The sequence below is a fragment of the Lepus europaeus genome, chromosome 7, assembly GCF_033115175.1.
Source record: "Lepus europaeus isolate LE1 chromosome 7, mLepTim1.pri, whole genome shotgun sequence".
In the NCBI taxonomy this organism is placed as follows: Eukaryota; Metazoa; Chordata; class Mammalia; order Lagomorpha; family Leporidae; genus Lepus; species Lepus europaeus.
Genome location: NC_084833.1, coordinates 38,158,133 through 38,172,934, shown reverse-complemented (window position 1 = coordinate 38,172,934; position 14,802 = coordinate 38,158,133). Strand labels below are relative to the sequence as shown.

General features: G+C 37.8%; 1 protein-coding gene across 3 annotated transcripts in view; it reads right to left on the bottom strand.

The window, feature by feature from the left end:
- Positions 1-14,802, bottom strand: part of CCDC34 (coiled-coil domain containing 34) — a 102,315-nt gene that overhangs the window by 61,782 nt on the left and 25,731 nt on the right. For 2 of the 3 annotated variants that reach the window (XR_009866371.1, XM_062196383.1), the window contains exons 4-5: positions 7,048-7,206; positions 6,388-6,529 (exon numbers count right to left, since the gene is read on the bottom strand). Coding sequence is in view for 2 of the 3 variants with exons in the window: in XM_062196383.1 (XP_062052367.1) it covers positions 6,388-6,529; positions 7,048-7,206 (301 nt within the window). In the remaining variant the exon portion in view is untranslated. Of the gene's footprint in view, positions 1-3,575; positions 4,098-6,387; positions 6,530-7,047; positions 7,207-14,802 lie in introns of those variants that run through there. The other variant, XM_062196382.1, reaches the window with a different exon arrangement.

Sequence of the window (14,802 nt, the reverse complement as noted above, 5' to 3'; positions counted from 1 at the left end):
TGCACTCTGGGTGACAGCAGGTGATGGCTCAAAAACTTGGGTCTCTATTGTGGGCCTTTGGGGAGTGAACCAGCACATGGAAGACTTCTGTGTCTCCCCCATTAGCCTTTCAAATAAAAAATACTAACAATAATAAAATATTTCCAGAGATCTTTAGTTACAATCTTTCTTTCTCACTTTCCATTCTCTGTTCAACCTATTTAACTGTAGTTTCACACCAGTTTTCTTATCCTATAGAGGATAGGAAACACAATATGGACTTTAAGGCCCAGCATTGTGGTGTACGCTGGCATACCACATGGGCGCCAGTTAAGTCCCACCTGTTCCACTTTGGATCCAGCTCCCTGCTAATGTGCCTGGGAAAGTAGCAGGAGGTGGCCCCAATGTTTTGGCCCCTGCACCATGTGGGAGATCCAGAAGAAGCTCCGGACTCCTGGCTTCAGCCTGGTCCAACCCCAGCTGTTGTGGCCATGTGGGCAGTGAACCAGTAGATGGAAGTTCTCTCTCTCTCTCTCTCTCTCTCTCTCTGCCTCTCTGTTTCTTCCTCTTAACTCTGACTTTCAATTAATATATGTATATGGTCCTATATATACGGACTGTAACCTCTTGGGTTCTAATTTCTGCTTCGTAATTTACAGGCTATAAAAGCAACATAAGTTCCGTTTTCTACTGTGCTTCAGTTTCTTCAACTTCATGTAATCTGCTGCTTCCTAAGTGCACTAGCAGGAAGCTGGACTGGAGGCACAGAGTATGCAAGACTCAAATCAGGGACTCTGATGTAGAATGTGGGTGTCCCAAGAAAGGGCTTCACATACTGAGTCACAATGCCTGCCCCAGCCCTCTCTTTTTACTATCTAAACTCTTAGTGGGTAACCTGATTAAGTCCTATGCTTTTAAATATTACCTATATGCTAATACTGCTCAAATTATATCTCTAACTCTGTGTCTCCTGAGCATCAGACATGTATGTTTAATCAATGTCTCCACCAGGATATTCAATCAGTACCACAAACCTAACAAATCCAGGATAGAATTCTTAAAACACCTCTCTCTCAGACCCTTCTCAGCCAATACATTTCCTCCTATCAATTTTCCTATTTCTATTCTAGTTATCAACATTCACCTACCTATCAGGTAAAAGAAAACTAGATATCATATCTTGTTTTCCCTTCTTTCAATCTGACATCCAAAAATTAGCAGTCCTATTTGGTCCACTTCAAAAATATAACCCATGAGGCCGGCGCTGTGGCATAGTGGGTAAAGCCACTGCCTGCCTTGCTGGTATCCCATATGGGCACTGGTTTGAGTCCCCGCTGTTCCGCTTCTGATCCAGCTCTCTGCTATGGCCTGGGAAAGCAGTAGAGGATGGCCCAAGTCCTTGGGCCCCTGCACCCATGTGGGAGACCTGGAGGAAGCTCCTGGCTCCTGGCGTCGGATGGGTGCAGCTCCGCTGCTGCAGCCAACTGGGGATTGAACCAGCAGATAGAAGACCTCTCTCTCTCTCTGCAAATCCTTCTCTCTCTGTGTAACTCAGACTTTCAAATAAATAAATAAATCTTTTAAAAAAAATATAACCCAAATCGATCTGTACTTCCTACCATGTGACTACTGACACCTTAATCCAAGCTATCATGGCTTCTTTGTTGTCTACTGAAAAATCTCCCCAGTAAGTCTCCCTACTTCTGTTCTTTGCTCCCAACAGACAATTCCCTCACAGCAGCCAGAGTAATCTCAAAGTATAAACCATATTGTATAAATTCCCTGCCTTCCATTACAATTAGAGTAAGATCCGAAATACTGATTTTGGAATATATATGAATGATTAATGATTGAATAACTGAAAAAGTTTTGTGATTATAGTTATAGCTAAAATGAAATCTCCTCTGTGAAACTGGAAGTTTATTAGACAAATATATTCAAATGCCTGAGAATTCAGGCAAATATACACCATATATTTTCTTTACAGATGAGATAACTGATATTCTATCAAATTCTGTATTCTCTCTGTACAAGTCAATTAGCTCTGGACATTTCATATATCTCTGAGTTTCTCCCTGGTCAGGCCTTTAAATATCATGAAACCCAACAGATTACTAACATACTATTTTCTGCTTGGAAGTAATTTTCCCAGATTGCTAATGACTTAAATATCTTTTAAAGATTCTACTATCATTTCCTTGCATTGATCAACACAGCAGATCATCAAACTTAACAGTTGATTAACCTAGAAGAAATGCAATATATTCTAAATAGGAATCACTTCTAAATGAACTTTCTGATGCACAGATTGTCACAACAAATTTTCATTATTTGTTTATCCCCTAAAAATAAAAGACTTTTAAAATTTAATAATAAGTACTGAGTGCTATTTTAGTAATCATTTGAACTATCCTTAAATCTATTAATAAGGCCGGCGCCGTGGCTTAACAGGCTAATCCTCTGCCTTGTGGCGCTGGCACACCGGGTTCTAGTCCCGGTTGGGGCGCCGGATTCAATCCCGGTTGCCCCTCTTCCAGGCCAGCTCTCTGCTATGGCCCAGGAAGGCAGTGGAGGATGGCTCAAGTGCTTGGGCCCTGCACCTGCATGGGAGACCAGGAGAAGTACCTGGCTCCTGGCTTCAGATTAGCACGGTGCGCCGGCCACAGCGGCCATTGGAGGGTGAACCAATGGCAAAAAGGAAGACCTTTCTCTCTATCTCTCTCCCTCACTATCCACTCTGCCTGTCAAAAAAAAAAATAAAATAAAATAAAAAATAAAACAAATCTATTAATAAGATCACTCATTTTAATGTCAGTAAAATATCATTTAACATTCAACATTTTCAATATTAAAAAATAAAGCACTGATAATCTGAATTTCAAAACTGACAGTCTAATTAAAATTAACGTGTAAGTGTTTTTACAAAGTGCAGCAAAATGTTATTGTCTCAAGATTACACATCAATATAAGATCGAGAGTACAAAACAATGCTTTTAAATTTTCCTTTGCTCATCTCAATCCTTATTTTTTCCTTACAAAACATGCTTTCAGTTATTTGTAGAATGCCTACAGAGCAAAAATTAATTAATTAACTAATTAAAAAAAAAAACACCAAAAACTATCAACAAAGATTGTTTCTGATTACTCTAGGATTCTAAATCTTTAGATTGTTCTAAGAGTTACCTCAAGCATACAGTTTAGAAATGCTCATTTTAAAAATTTACTCATTAATTTTTTTATTTATTTCTTTTTTAGTTATTTAAAAGTCAGAGAGTTGAGACAGAGCTTTTCCATTCACTGGTTCACTCCCTAAATGTTACAACAGCCAGGACTGGCCCACTGAAGCCAGGAGACTGGAACACGTTTCAGGTGTTCTATGTGGGAGGCAAGGACCTAAGTTCTTGAGCCATCACCTGGCTGCTTTCCAGAGTGTGCATCAGCAGGAAAGCTGAAATCAGAAGCAGAGTGTCACCTGAAACCCGTCACTGTGATATGGGATGCAGACTTCTCAAGCAATATCTTAACTACTGTGCCAAAGGTCCACCTTCAGATTAATCTTATTAATATTAGCTCATAAACATAAACTAATAACAGAGTATAAAAAACATTGGTTTTATTGGTATTACAGTATAGTTTTAATATAAGCTAAATACAAACACAATCATTAACTATTCAGTCGCTCATCCTGCATAATATGCCAAGGCTACCCTTGAAAGTTTCATAAAAAACAAAATGTAAAAAATATCTTCCTCAATTAAGTCTAAGAACTCTATATATACAAATGCAAAAATTAGTATTTGCCAATAATCACACCAAACTTTCAGTTACTGACTGAACAGTAAAAAATAATTGATTTTAACAACAAATAGTTCCAGGTAAAAAGCATGCTATTACCCATGTATACTATCTTTGTATTCTGCATAGAGTTCCAAGGCAAAGATTGCTTCTGGCTTTGTGAATTATCACAGATGATGCCCTCTCTGGCTGACTTATCACAGGTCTTTTATTCTTCTTTCCAGATAGATCTTTAGCTTCTTTGGGCGGGGGCATATGAATTGGTTTCCATGGAATTGGATTACAAAAGGCTGGTTCTGGATAGGAATTTCCACTGTAAAAGCCTAAAATTATTGAAAAATCAAAACAAAATAAAAAATCTTCTTTAGACCAAAAAACAACCAACTTAAAAATTTCTAGAAAACAGTCAAAATATACTGATAAACCAATTTGACAAATTTAATATTTGAACTTGTGAATAGTAAATGTTAAAAGATAAATGAGTCTAAGAATCCAAATGACAATAATGTTAAAACCTAGATAAGCAATATCTCCTAGAAAAGTTTTACTAAGAAACAAATTTTACAACCATTAAATTGAACAAAAGTTTCATCTTATTAACTCAGTATTGGAAATGACTGTTTACTAGTTTCCCTTGTAGACACTGAAGTTTACAGGAAAAAAAAATTATTTTGCAGGGAGGGCCTTTAACGTGGCAGTTAAGATGTGGTCTGGGAAGCTCACATCCCATACCTGAGTGGCTGGTTCGAGTCCTAACTCCTCCAATTCTGATCTAGCTTCCTGCTTCTGCACATCCTAGAAGGCAGCAGATGACAGCTCAAGTAGTTGGGCTCATGCCACCCACACGAAGACCTAATTTGAGTTGTTGGCTCCTGGTTCCCAGCTTCAACCTGGCTCATCCCCAGCCACTACAGGCATCTGGGGAGGAATCAGCAATGCTCTCTCTACCTCTGTTTCTCAAACAAAAAAAATAAAATTTTCAATTATTTTGCATATGCGGCTGGTGCCAAGGCGCCAGAAAATGTAACAGAGGCTGGCGCCGTGGAGCAGTAGGTTAATCCTCCGCCTGTGGCGCTGGCATCCCATATGGGCGCCGGTTCATGTCCTGGCTGCTCCTCTTCCAATCCAGCTCTCTGATGTAGCCTGGGAGAGCAGTGGAAGATGGCCCAAGTCCATGGGCCCCTGCACCCGCCTGGGAGACCAGGAAGAAGCATCTGGCTCCTGGCTTCAGATTGGCAAAACTCTGGCTGTTGTGGCCATTTGGGGAGTGAACCAAAGGACAGAAGACATTTCCTTCTGTCTCTCTCTCTCACTGCCTGTAACTCTACCTCTCAAATAAATAAATAAATAAAATCTTAAAAAAATTATTTTGCATATGTGGCTAAAGTGAATCAAGATTCTTGTTCAGAATTACTGGAATTCTGGATTGTTGTTACTCAAAATCATTTCACAATAGCATTGTAATTCTGATTAGTAATTATGGAGCACTGTACTGATGCATACAAATTGTTTAACCTTGTGAAAGAGGGACATTTTGCAAATCATCGCCAAATCCTTCAGTCACTATATACACACAGATTTCAGTTCATTATTTTTAAAAATGTATTGAAGCTAAGAAATAAACATTTAAAATGAATATGGCATTTACAAATCTGTACCTTTTTAGAATTAATTAAAAATGGAAAAATATTAATAAAATAATTCATTTTTCTAGCAATTAATTTCTAGTTAATATATCCAAATCTTTAACTTTATTATCTAAACATTAGTTTAAAACCACTGCATTTTACTCTTTTTTTAAACAAGAAACAACAAAAAAGGAACAGGCCATTCTCAGTAGCTATAATGGATGACCTCTGTGACATATGAGAGAGGCCTAATCCTGACAGCAGGAATGTGTCTTTCAGATACTGAAACCCACTCTGGCTGCATAGATATGTCAACACACACTTCACCAAGATGGTCAAAACAAAGTCTGGTATATGTTCTATTGTGTGAACAAAACAGAATGGGAGTATTTTTAATAATAAATCACTTAAACAAGTGAAGGCAGCTGTCAGCAAGGTATGAGCTTCCAACATGAAGCACAAAGGAAAACATGCACTACCATTTACAATCAGACCAAGCCTAAAGGCCAGTGGTTTTGTGTTTGGATCACATGCTCTCTAATATTTCACCCTATTAAAAAAAAAAAGTGCCAAAAGCACTTTAGAAATGGTGAGATGGAGAGGAGGTAAAATGACCCCTTAAATATATCCTGATTAAGGCTTTATAATCACCAAAAATGTAAGGGAACTATACTTGTGTTAGAAATCATTAAAGCATATGTTTGCAGTTTTGCAACTATTGCCTTTAAGTGTGTGTGTGTATATATATATATATATATGCATGTATATGTTTGTGTGTGTCTATACATATCTGATTTAGAGAATGACAATACATTTGTAGTATATCCATAGCAACATAGTAGGTGATAATACAATCCTTCAAAAATAGTAATTTGAAAGAAAAACAATTTTTATACATTTCTATTTCTGTCAAAAAGAAACAAAATGTACAACATTTGCTTCTGGCAAACCATACTTATGTAAACCACATAACATAAAAACTAACCTGTAAGTTTTCCATTGGCATAACCATAGCTCTTTGCAGCTGGACGAGGTTTATTTTTTGCATTTTCCAACCACTCTTTAAACTTTTTTTCTGCTGTTTCCTTTTTCTCCTGTAATTCAGCTTGTCGTTGTTTTTCTTTTTCCTTAAAATGACAAGACCAAAGAATTTCCAAGGATATTCCATGACTAGATTTTCCCATTTAAATGCTACTGAATTTCAGCCCAGGTGCTTCCCACCAGAATGGATCACTCACCATGATGTTAAATAATTTGAGAACAAAATTATGTATGACAAGGGATGTGATATTAAGGTGACAGCAAATCCAAGAAAAAAAGCTATTTGCTATTTTAAAAGAATAGTAATGTATATAACACAATAACATGATTTTTCACAAAAATATTTAAAATCAATAACGGCAATGAAAAGTTTTGAGTTTGACTGAAAAATATCTACAGGCTTATTAATATTTCTCAACTTAAAGAAAACCACAAGTGAATATTTCAATCTGAAGGTTAAACAAAGCATAACAGAATAAATATGGATAGCTGCATTTATTTTATGCTAAAATAGTCCCAAATATGGTTATATAATACTTTTTCAAAATTGGTACATATGAATACCAAAGTCATGTATTCTAACCAGTCACTTTAATAAAAATACCTTCTCTTTCTTCTTCTTCTCACATTCTTCAGCTTTTTTTTTCTTTAACCATTCTTGATATTTTTCTTTTGCTTTTTCTTGCAAATGTTCTTTCTCCAGTTCCTTTGCTGCCTTTTCTTCCATTTCTTTATTAATTTTTTGTTCCCTTTCTTTTCTTTTCTTAAATAAAAATAGAAGAGTTTTAATTGAAATATGTAATTATATACATCTAAGGAAGGACTATTATATATATAGTAATTTTCTAAACTTCAATTATTTCTTAAAATAGGTGGTATCATGTTGATTAAAATGGGTTGTTACAATGTGGTTTATGAAAATACATGAGTATAACATACCTGAAATCACCTGTTCAATGTCAGTTTACCTGCTGGGCTGTAAGTTTCATGAGGTCAGTGACAAAGATAATGCTTATCAACATATACTTAGAGCCTGGAGCAGCACTAAGTAAACAGGCAATCAATGAAGATTTGATGAATAAATTAGCAAATAAAAATTGCCATGCTAAATTATCCTGAATCTTATTTTTTTAATGCATATTTTCCCACCACAAAAATAGAAGTCATAAATGTATGCATTTCCTGGATAGTTTACCACTACAAATACCTGGGTTAAATCTCACCATCATGAGCTATTGTTGTGACACAGCGGGTAAAACCGCTGCCTGAGACGCCAGCATCCCAGAGGGGCACTGGTATGAGTCCTGCCTGTTCCACTTCTGAACCAGCTGCCTGCTAATGTGCCTAGGAAAAGCAGTGGAAGATGGCCCAAGTGCGTGGGCCCCTGCATCCACCTGGGAGACCCGGAAGAAGCTCCTGGCTTCAGCCTCTCCCAGTCTTGGTCATTGCAACCATTTGGGGAGTGAACCAGAAGATGGAAGATCTCTCTCTCTCTCTCTGTCTCTCTGTCTTCCTGCTTCTTCCTCTCTCTGTAATCCTGCTTCCAAATAAATAAATAAATAAATATTTAAAAAAAGCTACACAGGACAAATAAATAGTGCCCATTAAATACGTATGTCATGGGCACATACAGGCAAATCTCTGGCTATATAATTCTTTTTTATTTTTTAAAAAGCTTTTATTTATTTATTTGAAAGGCAGAATTACAGAGAGAAAAAAAGTGACAGAGAGAGACAGAAAAATCACCCATCCACTGGTTCACTCCCCAAATGACTGCAACAGCTGGAGCCAGGCTGATCTGAAGCCAGGTGCTTCATCTGGGTCTCCCACATGGGTGCAAGGACATAAGGGCTTAAGCCATCTTCCACTGCTTTCCCAGGTGCACTAACAGGAAGTTGGGTCATAAGTGGAGCAGCCAAGAACTGGCACCACAACCCCTATGCCACCGTACCAGCCCCTTTGGCTATATAATTATTAAAGAAACCAGAGGTCAGCAAACTAAGGCCCAAAGGTCAAATCTTATCTACCAGCCAAACATATTTGGAAATAAAGTTTTACAGGAATGTGGCTACTCCCATTTGTTTACATATTTATTGTCCATGGCTACTTTTGCACTGTAATAACAAAGTTGAATTTTTGTAACAGACTATATGGCCCCAAAAGCCTAAAATATTTACTATCTATACTGGTCCTTTACAGAAAAAAAAATTATTGATGTATGTTACAGAGTACACTGAATGCTTTTTCCTTTTTATTCAAAAGAAAATCTACTATACATCTAAATTCAAAATAACCAACACCATAGCTATTTCTTTTTTTATCAAAGGCTCAGTAAATAATATGCAAGACATAAAAGCATCCTTCATACAATATATGTTCAGTGCTATGTAGGAAAAGTTGGACTTCAAAATCAAAGCCTGGCCGGCGCCGCGGCTCACTAGGCTAATCCTCCGCCTTGCGGCGCCGGCACACCGGGTTCTAGTCCCAGTCAGGGCACCGGATTCTGTCCAGGTTGCCCCTCTTCCAGGCCAGCTCTCTGCTGTGGCCAGGGAAGTGCAGTGGAGGATGGCCCAAGTGCTTGGGCCCTGCACCCCATGGGAGACCAGGAGAAGCCCCTGGCTCCTGCCATCGGATCAGCGCGGTGCGCCGGCCGCAGCGCACCAGCCGCGGCGGCCATTGGAGGGTGAACCAATGGCAAAAGGAAGACCTTTCTCTCTGTCTCTCTCTCTCACTATCCATTCTGCCTGTCAAAAAAAAAAAAAAAAAGACAAAATCAAAGCCTGAGTCAATCCGCAAGTTGCTGCATTCCCTTCTTGCTGGGCAGCCGGTATCTGCGAAACAGAATCTTTCCTGAGAACTCAATAGCCACTGCAACAATGCTGGACTTTAACAACTTTCCACTGTCAGGAAACTGACAAAGATATTGTAGCACATCTGGCTTGACCTGTGTGCCTCATGACTCTCTGCAACCTCATCAACAAGGAACTGACAAAAAAGTTTTGACAATGTTTTTATTGAGTGCTAAATACTGAGTACTAATTATGGTTCTTAACCATTCTACATACTTCATGTGTATCAACTGAATTAATCAATTAGTCCCTACAATCTCAGAAAAAATACTACTACCCCATCTTACAAAGGAGGAAACTAAGGCACAAGGAGGGTAATTTGCCTACACATAGTGAATGGCAGAGCACTACAGATCATACAGACACTAAATTTAGAGAATGTTAAAAACAATTTTTAGAAAAAATTTCAACAATTTAAATGAAATGTCAAAACTGCTTAAAATAGGGGTGGGTATGGCACAGCGGCTTGTTGCCACTTGAGACTCCCACATCCCAAATTTGAGTGCCTGATTCAAGTCTCAGCTACTCTATTTCCAATCCAGTTCCCTGATAACGTAATTCTTGGAGGCAACAGGCGATGATGATCAAGGACTTGGGTCCCTCCCATCCATGGGGGACACCTGAATGGAGTTCTGAGCACCAGGCTTAGGCCTGGCCCAGCCTTAGCTGTTGTGGGCATTTGGGACATGAACCAGCAGATGGAAGATTGGCTGTCTGTCTCTCTCTCTCTCTCTCTAACCTCCTTTCAAATTAAAAAAAAACAAATTAACTCCTTAAAATTTACCATTCCCTAGAACTAACATAAGAAGAACTAGTCTGCATAACTGTCTACTTATAAAAACAGTTCAAAATCTAAAACCTTTCCACAAAAAACTCCAGTCCTCCAGTCTCTAGTAGATTTGCTGTTAGATTCTATTACACACATAAGAAATAAATAACTACATACATTAATTTATAAAACAAAGGAACATATTCAAGCTTATTTAAAGAACCCAGCATTATACCCATAGCAAAACCAGACATGGAAATTACAAGATAACACCAGAAACAAAGTTAACTGCTCTCATGACAAAAAAAAAAAAAAAAAAATCTAGTACTTACAAATATACTTAACAAAAGATTATAATACTAACAAACATTAAAAACTAAAAAATGCTGATGAAAATTTTAAAAATAAATGGAAAGAAAAATCATATTTATAGATTTAAAACTGATATTACTATGACAGCAATTTTCTCCACAATATATTTAACACAATACCAATAGTGTCAGGCACTTTTCAAGCAGGAATTACTAGGGAAACTGAAAAGATGATTCTAAATTGTATATGGAAAGATGCAGAGCAACTGAAACAAGTGTGAAAAAGAAGAAAAAGGTTGAGTGATTTACACTACGTGATTTGCTAGACGCAAAGGGAAATTTCCCCTCTGTCTCTGAAGGTTTGCTGGGATAAACTGGCAAAGGTTGAACAGGAGAAAAGGGATACAAATTTATTAACATACACAAGGCAGAAAAAAAATCAAAGCAAGGGGAACATCACAAAAATCCACTAAGTCAGCATTATTCAAAAGCTTATTTATTTAACCCTTTTTTACAGGAGTAGAAATGTAGCCAATTTTGAGGGCTTTGGGGGAGAAGGGCCATGAGGCAGACTATGGAAGATAGGGAATGATATGCACAGCAAGCAAGGGTTGTCTTAGTATGCAGATAAAGTCTCCTAGGTAACAACCTATTATGGTCAGGTGTCAGACCCCCCCATTTCTTCCTCCCCTTGGAAAGAAGCTGGCATGGTGTGAGATGCACAGGTCTGCATCCACTGTTACTTTACTTTTGGACAGCTTTTCAGAATCATTCCTGTATCCACAGAGTCTACAGTTTCTCTAAATAACTGGAACATGCCAAAGAAATATATCTGGGAGACCAGCAATGTGGTATAGTGGGTAAAGCCACCACCTGTAGTGCCGGCATCCCGTATGGGCACCAGTTCAAGTCCCAGTCCCGGCAGCTACACTTCCAATTCAGCTCTCTGCTGTGGCCTGGGAAAACAGCAGGAGATGGTCCAAGTCCTTGGGCCCCTGCACCCACGTGGGAGACCTGGAAGAAGTTCCTGGCTCCTGGCTTCGGATCAGCCCAGCTCTGGCCATTGCAGCCACTTAGGGGGTAAACCAGCATATGGAAGACCTTTCTTTGTGTCTCTCCTTCTCTCTCTCTGTAACTCTACCTCTAAAATAAATAAATAACATCTTTAAAAAAAAAAAAAAAAGAAAAAGAAAACTCTGGGGCTGATGCCATGGTGCAGTAGGTTAATCTTCCGCCTACGGTGCCGGCATCCCATGTGGGTGCCAGTTCATGTCCTGGCTGCTCCTCTTCTGGTCCAGCTCTCTGCTGTGGCCTGGGGAAGCGGTGGGGGATGGCCCAGGTGCTTGGGTCCCTGTACCCGCATGGGAGATCAGGAAGAGGCACCTGACTCCTGGCTTCGGATCGTCACAGCTCCGGACGCTGCGGCCATTTGGGGAGTAAAACAACAGAAGGAAGACCTTTCTCTCTCTCTCTCTCTCTCTCTCTCTCTCTCTCTCTCACTGTCTGTAATTCTACCTGTCAGATAAATAAATAAAATCTTAAAAAAAAAAAAAGAAAACTCAAATGGGAGGGAATGTTTATAGTATATACATCTGACAAAGGATTCTTACAATTTAACAATGTTAAGTCATATAGTCTCCAAAAAACGGGAAAAGATTTAAGTACATACAAAACTGAACAAAAACAGCCAACAACAAAAGGATATAGAATTAGTCAATAAGTATTATGGGCTGAATTGTGATGTCTCCCTAGCCCCTCAAATCCTATGTTGAAACCCTCATTCCCAATGTGACTATATTTTGGAGATAGGACATTTAAAGAGGTAATTAAGTTCAAATCAGGTTATAAGTGTAGACTCCTATCAAAAGAGAAAGAGACATAAGGGATGTGTGTGTAGAAAGAAAAGGCATTTGACGAGACAGAAAGACAGCCATCTGAAAGCCAAGGAGAAAGGCCCCCGGAGAAAAGAAACCCGTAGACATGTTCATCTTGATTTCCAGGCTCCATAACTGTGAGAGAATAAATTCCTGCTGTTTATTCAACCCAGTCTGTGGTACTGTGTTATGACAGCTCTAGAAGACTAATACAACAAGCTTAGGCAGATATGCTAAACATCATTAAATCTCAGGGAAATGAAAATTGAAACAACAGCAATACTACAGTCTCAGTAGAAGGACTTAAAATGAAAAAGGCTGACAAAATCAAATTTGGCAAAGATGTGAAGCAATTGGAATTTTTATACAATACTAATAGGAATACATTGTGTAGCCCAGCAATTCAACTCCTAGGCATTTACCTAACAGAAATGAAAATGTCCACAGAAATGAAAACAAAATGTCATAGAATTTTATTCATAATAGGCTAAAGCTAAAAACAACATAATTGTCTACCAGCTAGTGAATGGTCAACTTACTGTATTCCATAGAATACTACTCAGCAATAAAAAGGAACCAGAAATATATGAACTTTCAGGATAGACTTAAAAACAAAAGAAGCCAAACACAAAAAAGTATATTCTTTATCATTTTTATATGAGATCCTAGAAAATGTAAATCTAATCCACAATCTAATCCACACTAACAAAGAGCAGATTAATGGTTTCCTTGGAGCTGGGAATGGCTGAGGACACAAGAGTGGGAGATAAATGCAAAAGGGGATAAGGGGACTTTCTGGGGGGACAGAAATGTTATCTATATTTACTACGGTGCTACTTAGTTACACAGGTACATAAGCTGGTCAAAACACATCAAACTTGAGCAGGGGCATGTGGTTCAATGGTTAAGACACCCACATCCCATATCAGACTTTAAATCCCATCTTCACTCTCTATTCCAGTTTCCTGATACTGTTCACTCTGAGAGCCAATAGGTGATGGCTCAAGTTCTTGGGTCCCAGCTACCCACATGGGGAACTCAGAACATGAGTTATTGGCCCCTGGCATTGGCTTGGCCCAACCCCATATGTTTTGGGAATTTGGGGGAGTGAACTAGTGGATGGAAGGTCTCTTTCATTCTGTCTCTCTGTCTTACAAACAAAAAATAAATAAATAAAATTTTTAAAAACTCAGCAAATTTAAAATATGTGTATTTGTACAAATTACAGTTCAGTAAAATTGATTTTTTTTTAGAAAAATCAGACTTTCTATAGAATTTAAACTAGAGAAAACAATGTTTTCAGCCAGCCAAAGAACACAGCAGTATCTTTAATATGGAGAGAGTAGCCAGCCACTGAGTATCTTCACATTTTCTAGCACCAGACACAACGCAATAATAAATCTTCCTCTTTCAAGATGGTGTCCTTTGTTTCTCAAAGATGGAGAACTGTTGTTTCTTACAACTAAAGGAAACTTGGGAAACAACTGGCTACTCAAAACTTCTTTGTTTTGGTTCCTCCAGTAGTACCTGGCACATAGTAAAAGCTGAGTAAATATTTGCTGAAAGCATGAAAGATACACTGATAGAGTTATCAACAACATACCTTGTAGAAGTGAATTAATTTTTTACATTAAAAAAATTAGTAGTGCCTTGAGAATTTAAAAATTTTATTTTTAAATAACTTTTTTTAAAAAACTGAAAGTAGGATTCTTTAAAAAATATGTGGTAACACCATAAAAAACAAGTCTAGAAAATAAATGAGTATGGCACCACAAATATAAGAGAACCAGTTGAGATAAGCCATTTATTATGAAAAAGATTTAACAATTTATAGTCATATTATAAGAAACTGGCTTTGCTAATGGATGCATAAATTCTTTTTGTCTGATTTTTTGTTATAAAACAGTGAACACGACTTAGAAAAAAACAGCAGTCACAGATACAGCTAAAACGTGAATGAAGCTGGAAGCAGCAGAGGACCACACACCATGCAATGTAAACAGAAGAGAAAAAAGCTAGATGCCAGACAGGAAGAGAAGAACCAGGAGAACAGTCTTTACAAACAGAGGTAAATGTAACTAAGGCTGAAATAAGAAACATGATAGGTTTTAAAGAAAAAAGAAAGTTAGAGTAATCAATTATTCCTTAACATGTAAGAGTTGTGCTGAGAAGGTAAATTTCATTTCTCAGTGTTCATTTTTGAACTATTCTCAACCTTATGGAATTTTGCCTTCAATAATTAGTGATTTACGTGAGGGCAAGCCAGTTTCCTCCAAAAGAAAGAATTTTTTTCCCCTCAAATAATTGGATTAGGTCTACTGCTGCTAATTAAAACAATGAATGTATCATCTATCTCTCAGCAGTATCTTAAATTCTTAGACAAACAACAACTATGATTGGCATGGTAACATTAGCTTAATGGAGTTAGAAGATAAGAGAGGCTTTCAGAAGAGCAAGCATACTATTCTGCAGATGTAAAACCATTTTGTTTTAAGGTTATAAACTTAGAATAAGGTACCATCTAAAGTTTGGTAATAGTCACAGACTTGTTTTATT